The sequence below is a fragment of the Trichoderma evansii genome (assembly GCF_050947405.1).
Source record: "Trichoderma evansii strain SZMC 28006 chromosome Unknown GGI43scaffold_16, whole genome shotgun sequence".
NCBI lineage: Eukaryota > Fungi > Ascomycota > Sordariomycetes > Hypocreales > Hypocreaceae > Trichoderma > Trichoderma evansii.
Genome location: NW_028145190.1, coordinates 862948 through 868947, shown reverse-complemented (window position 1 = coordinate 868947; position 6000 = coordinate 862948). Strand labels below are relative to the sequence as shown.

The 6000-nt window shown below is 46.3% G+C and overlaps 3 protein-coding genes across 3 annotated transcripts in view; all 3 read right to left on the bottom strand.

The window, feature by feature from the left end:
* The window catches only part of GGI43DRAFT_410661 (SAM-dependent methyltransferase), a 1392-nt gene extending 71 nt beyond the window's left edge, over positions 1-1321 (bottom strand). The window contains exon 1 of the mRNA XM_083206639.1: positions 155-1321. Coding sequence (XP_083058723.1) covers positions 224-1039 — 816 coding nt within the window. The 5' untranslated portion in view covers positions 1040-1321 and the 3' untranslated portion in view covers positions 155-223. The remainder of the gene's footprint in view (positions 1-154) is intronic.
* A 1003-nt stretch (positions 1322-2324) lies between these two features.
* On the bottom strand, positions 2325-2969 carry GGI43DRAFT_385833 (class I SAM-dependent DNA methyltransferase; the record flags this gene model as incomplete). The annotated part of the gene is made up of 1 exon (XM_083203710.1): positions 2325-2969. One exon carries the CDS (start codon positions 2967-2969, stop codon positions 2325-2327), a length of 645 nt encoding a protein of 214 aa, XP_083058722.1.
* Positions 2970-3807: 838 nt separating this feature from the next.
* Positions 3808-5815, bottom strand: GGI43DRAFT_428901 (major facilitator superfamily domain-containing protein). Its single transcript, XM_083209034.1, has 3 exons — positions 5591-5815; positions 5135-5535; positions 3808-5069 (listed from the first exon to the last, which is right to left on the bottom strand). Exons 1-3 carry the CDS (start codon positions 5628-5630, stop codon positions 4101-4103), a joined length of 1410 nt encoding a protein of 469 aa, XP_083058721.1. The 5' UTR covers positions 5631-5815; the 3' UTR covers positions 3808-4100.
* Positions 5816-6000: the final 185 nt, after the last annotated feature.

The following is a 6000-nucleotide window of genomic DNA, read 5'->3' as shown; positions in this document are numbered from 1 at the left end:
CAAGACCCCCCCCCCCCCCCCCCCCCCCCCCCCCCCCCCGCCCCGCCCCCCCCCCCCCCCCCCCCCCCCCCCCCCCCCCCCCCCCCCCCCCCCCCCCCCCCCCCCCCCCCCCCCCCCCCCCCCCAATGGTCTGCGCACATAGCCAGTTTATAAGGTGTAGATGTATCATTTACGCAGCTATGGACTCTGATCATGTAAAATAATTTCGCTCTAATTCCAAATCTTATGCTTTGGTCGCCGTAATGCACACACCCCCGAGCTCACGGCCAGCAAACAATACATCAACCGTATCATAGAAAAGAGTAAGTGGTGCCTCGCTTGTCCCCCTTTGTCTGTTACTGGCTGCCCGTTCGTGCACGAACTTTGCCCACTCCTCTGACACTTCTTCAAACTGAATGTCGTGAAATCCTGCCTTTGTCAGGTCGGATATGTACTGGTCACGGCTCGGTAGGTATGGACAAGACACAATGTCGCGCAATTGGTCGCCGATTTCTTTGCTGAGCGCCGTTCGAGCGAAATAATCCTCAATGTAGATTTTCCCTCCTGGCTTCAGGGTACTGGCTGCTTTTTGGAACAGCGTGTTTCTGTCGGGGATGTGTAGAATGCATAGGAACGAGACAATATAGTCCACAGGTTTATCCATCGTAAGCTTTGTAAAGTCTGCATTGACTGAGCGTACACCCCCCGCGAGACCGTTTCTCTCGGTGATCATCTCGGCGAGCTGGTGAATATCGGGCTGAAGCTCAATGCCAGTGACATCAACGCCACACCGCTTGTGCAAATAGCGGCCGGTGGCGCTGAAGCCCGAACCGATATCGACAACTGTCTGTCCACGTTCCATGCCCAATGTCCGACATGCTTTTTCCAACGCAGCATCGCCTAGATAGTGCATGCAGTCAAAATCTGCCGTGTCGCTGAGATCCCACTTGGGTTTTCCAGCGAGAGTGTCCAGCCTTCTCTTGGCTCTCCTCAAATCGTATAAAGCTGCATCGCTAATACCAGCCTCGTCTCTTCCGTTGGTGTTGCTGGTATCGCCCATTTCGAATCAGATGGGTCAGCTCGAATAAAAAAACACAAGCCTAAAAAGATAATATTAGAAGTAATAACCACATATGCCAGCATGAGTTACCAGCCTGGTATCTTGATATGGTACTGAGGAGACCTTACTGGTTCTGCTGTGTCAATATGTCTAATCTCTCACTCCTATTGTACCCTTGATATAGAGATGTGATGACAAGCAAGAAACGGAAGTACAGTCCAGATATTTAACCAGCTGTACCACGTGTCAGAATCTTGATGATGACGAAGGAGAGAATTAAGAGCGGAAGAGCGGTCTGGTAATCGTGTCGCAATAATAAGCCTTAAACTTAAAGAAGAGCTAATGCACATGACTCCCCCTTGCATATCTCTTTCTCCTATCATATATGCAGGTATTATTCCGGCTTATATATCTATAAAATAGCTTAAAATCATGAGTATTTAGTAGTGTTAGATATCCAATTATTGATATTAACCAAATATACATCTCAGTCGCTTGATGTCGAAAAGTCATTTCACTTGAATTGCTTATAGGGTCATTGATATAGCCACATCTGCAATGTCATGAATTTTTAAACTAACGATCGGGATAAGAGCACAAGTATACATGTGCTATATTACATTTATTTGTGCTGTCTAATCCCACTGGAATTACGGAGTAACGTGGTATTCCAGTGTGTATATGCTCATTGAGTTTGATCCGGTGGAGTAAACCTGATTTAACTATGCACGTAAATGCACCACAGAACGATAATGGCATAGCATCATGCACTGTACACCTATAAATGCCGCATATCTCCTGTGTATGTTGAGCTTTGTCTTCTTCTCAGCGCTTTGATATCCTACTCTCGTAAATACGTCATCATCCAAAGTGTGCCACTATAACCGTACACCACTAGCCAAAATCTCGGATTTGCGGAGCACGGATATTAAACATACAGATTGCGCTAGAGTTTAGCGGAAGAGCTAAATCGTGAGGGAGATTCACACCTTCTTATTTCGGCACCTCTGTCCTAACTTCTAGTATAGACCCAACCAGAAGTGTTATTCGTTAGAATATTCGTAGAATATCTGTCCTTATCCGCACATGCGCTATTGGGTTCACATTCAATGTGTAATCTCAATAGTGGAACTTGAGAATTTGAATTGAACAGTGGCCACTCGCTGCTCAGACGCCATGTAATGGCAAACCCGCCAGTGTTGGAATTAAACACAACATACGGATTCCCTTTTCCTTACAAATATCAAAAACTACCAAAACTTATTACATGCTCTCTCTCATCACGTCACTCCTTTTGAATAACTACTAGCATTGCCTTATCGCCATGACCTTTGACGTAATCGATGACCTCCTTTACAGCAACTACTATTAGCTTCTCGGCTACCAATTTCTCAATTTCGGCGCTGAAATTGGCGGTCTCCCAAAATTCCTCTAAGACGGTAATAATGATTGTCCCATGCTTCTTGGTCAGGCGGATAAATTCTCTGATGGCAGGATCAGGACCAACGTGGCCATTTGTAAAAGTGCCAACGCATGTAACAAGATCATAGATTCCATCTTCCTTTGGTACACGCTGGGTCAGGTCTGCCTGGGACAGATTGCTGTAGACCCCAGTCTCTTTTGCAATTTTGAGCATAGCAGGTGACAGATCCAGTCCATCTATAATCTTTGCGCCAGCCAACCCAAGAGCTTGGCCAACCAGGCCAGTACCACAACCTGCATCCAAGATGGCACTTTGGGCAAAGTTGCCTGATGCCCGGAGAGCAACTTGGGCAACAATTTTAGGAGCGACGTACTCTTGAGCTTTGTCCATAACTTCGTCATTGTAAGTGGCGGCCCATTTGTCGTAGAGGCTCATGCAATCCTGCACACTACCACAAGCACGAGCTTGGGCAAGATACATGTCAGGTGTTTGAACGTCGGCCATCATCTTGAAGATGCTCTTTGAAAACCAAAAATATATAAATGGCTAAAGATATAAAAAAAAAGTAAAATTTTGGGACGTGTAATGTAAAAGGCAAACTAAAGAATCTGTGTGTATTCTCCTTATGCTTCGCTTACATTAAAAGGGCAAGGGATTCTTATAAAATATGATTATCTAGAAAAGAAGCAGATATCTAAGATGCGACGACTGAGTTCCTGCAAGAAGAGTGATAGAAAATCAAGTGGGGTGGAAGCGTCTTTGTTGCTAGATAGCAGCTAGATACCTTCAAAAATGACTATTTATCTCCGCCCTTCCTTTCTTTAAGAAAGTCTTTGCTCGCTTTTATACTTTCTTTCTTTGTGGCAACAAGGTTCTAAGTAGATGCGCCAGAGCTCCTTCGTCATCTGACATAAGACTAGATACATCTCATCTGTCTGTCCAGGATTTGCTTGCGCAATAGATGCCCCGTATGTTTTGATTCTTCTTTAAAAGATTGTAGAAAGGCGTGATACATGTTGAACCGATAAAATACGATTGCGATGGCCTCGTGGGTTTGTTGCTTCCTACTGGTTTAAGTGAAGATGAGCGTGGTGGAATGGCGGAAATACGGACATTGCGAACACAATCACAAATGTTTACATCGGGAGCTTAGAATCTTATACCCATTGAGGTCATTTGTTACTACTTAATGACGTAATGAAATTTCGTCTTCAAATAAACTGTCGCTTGCATCATACTGACTCGGAGAACTTGGCTTACTCCTCGCCCTGTGTACAAGCTTGCGTGTATTTCCCCCGCGCATTTCTTCCACTCGAAGTCATGAACTTTTCCTAAATATGCCTCCAAAAAAACTCCTGGGAGTATGGCCGAAAATGGTCAAACTATCTCTCCAGGCTCGCCAAAGTCTTCAGAATAGCTTTTTCTTTTGTCACTATATATCCGCTTTTAGTGACATAACGATGTAGTATCGCAGATTTTATCCTAGTTTGAATGGACATTGACTATTTTTTGGGATTATATATTTCTCTTTTCTATTTCCCAATTGAGTATAACTTTGTTCTCAGTTTAGGCCTCTATATTATTTGAATCACTCTTTGTCGGTAAATAGGCATACAGAAGCGAATCTAGCGACAATCACTACTTGACCCTCCAAGACCAGCCCTTGAGCTTGACTCTTACCCATACGAAGCACAGGAGGGCAGCTAAGTAACTCATCCCGGTAAACACGGCAGCCCCCCAATACTTTTCCTTTCCAGTGGCCCCTGTCGCGCCAAGCAAGCTACCGGCTATTGGCAGGCTTGCTAAGACACCAAATGCGACTACTGTGAAGCAGCTGGCGTAATATCTCCCATAATCTTCCGTATCACAGAGCTGGCCAAGACAGATAGGGGTCAAGCTAACGTTCGAGCCGCTTTGAAAGCCAAACAATATGACAAAGGCTATGAGGAGTCCATCGCTCTCCAGACCAGGCACCATGATATCGGTCAGCCACAAGCACAAGACGGATATGGCACAGAGCAGAAGAGAGACAATCATGGTATTGTATCTTCCAAACCGATCAGCTAGATCGCCAGCCACACATCGGCCAATACAAGATACCGCATTAAGAAGAGCAAGCAGTTGATACGCGAAAGCGGCCGAACCGTTTAGGGACTCCTCTGAGGACAGGCCTTGGCGATCAATATAGTAGCTTGGCGTGTAGGCGATGGGAATAAAGTATGCCAAGTCTGTCAGCAGCACCCCTGCAGTGGTAGCCCCCATCGCTCCCGTCCCGTCAAGGAAGATTCGATGGTTGGGTAACGCATCTCGCCAAGTCGTGGCATTGCCGTTTCGTGGGGGTATTCGGCTTCGGCAAAATGCAATACTGACGGCACAGAGAACCATAAATAAGAAACCCAGGGTACGAACTGTCCATGCCCATCCCACTTGAGGAAGTAGGGATTGCATCATGAGCGGAAAGAGTACGCCGCCAACCCCCCCGCCGATGAAAGCTATACCGCTTGCGAGGCCACGACGTTTCATGAACCAATGAGCGACGCAGCCCATGGATGGTGTCAGAAGAAGAGAAGATCCGATACCCGTCAAGATGGAGAATGACAGGAGAATCTGGTATTATTCTACAATATCATATGGTAAGTATTGTTAGTCTAGCGCTTAGTAGGTATGGTTACAGATTCGCGAAGCTTACCCGTACATATACTTAGCGTAAAGATGCCAGCCAGAGTGCAGATAGTGCCGGCTGCAATCAAGGCCCGCGGGCCAATGGCGTCAAAAGTAGGCCCTACTTGCACGCCGCAGATCCAGTTCACAAAGGCATAGGTGGAAAATAGCCAACCGAGGGTAGATGCCGAGTCCTGTGGAAGAATAGCCTGAGAAATGACAACTTCAAAGACCCCAGACGTGTTGTAAATGCCCAATGAAGCAGTCAGACCGCACCATGCCCCGAATACTACCAGCCAGGCATCGCGTCTGCCTTCGGGATAGATATGAGGGTCTTCTGTAACGCCTGTTACTGGAATATTTTCCCTTTGGTTCAACTGAGTCACATCGAAAGATGCAACAGCAGATTCTCCTTCTTTGATTAGCGAAACACGCAAAGACTTATCTCGCAAAGGCGTCTTACTTACCTGATGTTTGTAATGTGTCCTTGCTCTCACCAAGTGCCATGCTTGACAATAGTCTGGTCTTATGCGATGCGTTGTGGGAGCTATATTAACAAAAATTTACTGCTTTCTTAGTGGCGGCACACTTTGGCTCCTAAATCATGGATGGGGTTTGAAGACAAGGCAAGATAACGCTGGTTTTCGTAGTAGAGACTGAGGGAAGAAAGTCCGGCTGCACGTACTGCTAACGGAAATGGGGGGGGGGGGGGTGGGGGACATCTGAAATTTGCATTCTGTATAACATAGAATGATGCAATGAATAACAGCCAACGACGAGGCATTGAACATGTGTGATTTTCTGCGTAGTATTTACAAGTATAGATGCACGGCTATGATTTGCAGGCTCCGCCGCCTAACAACGCCTAAGATGGCGT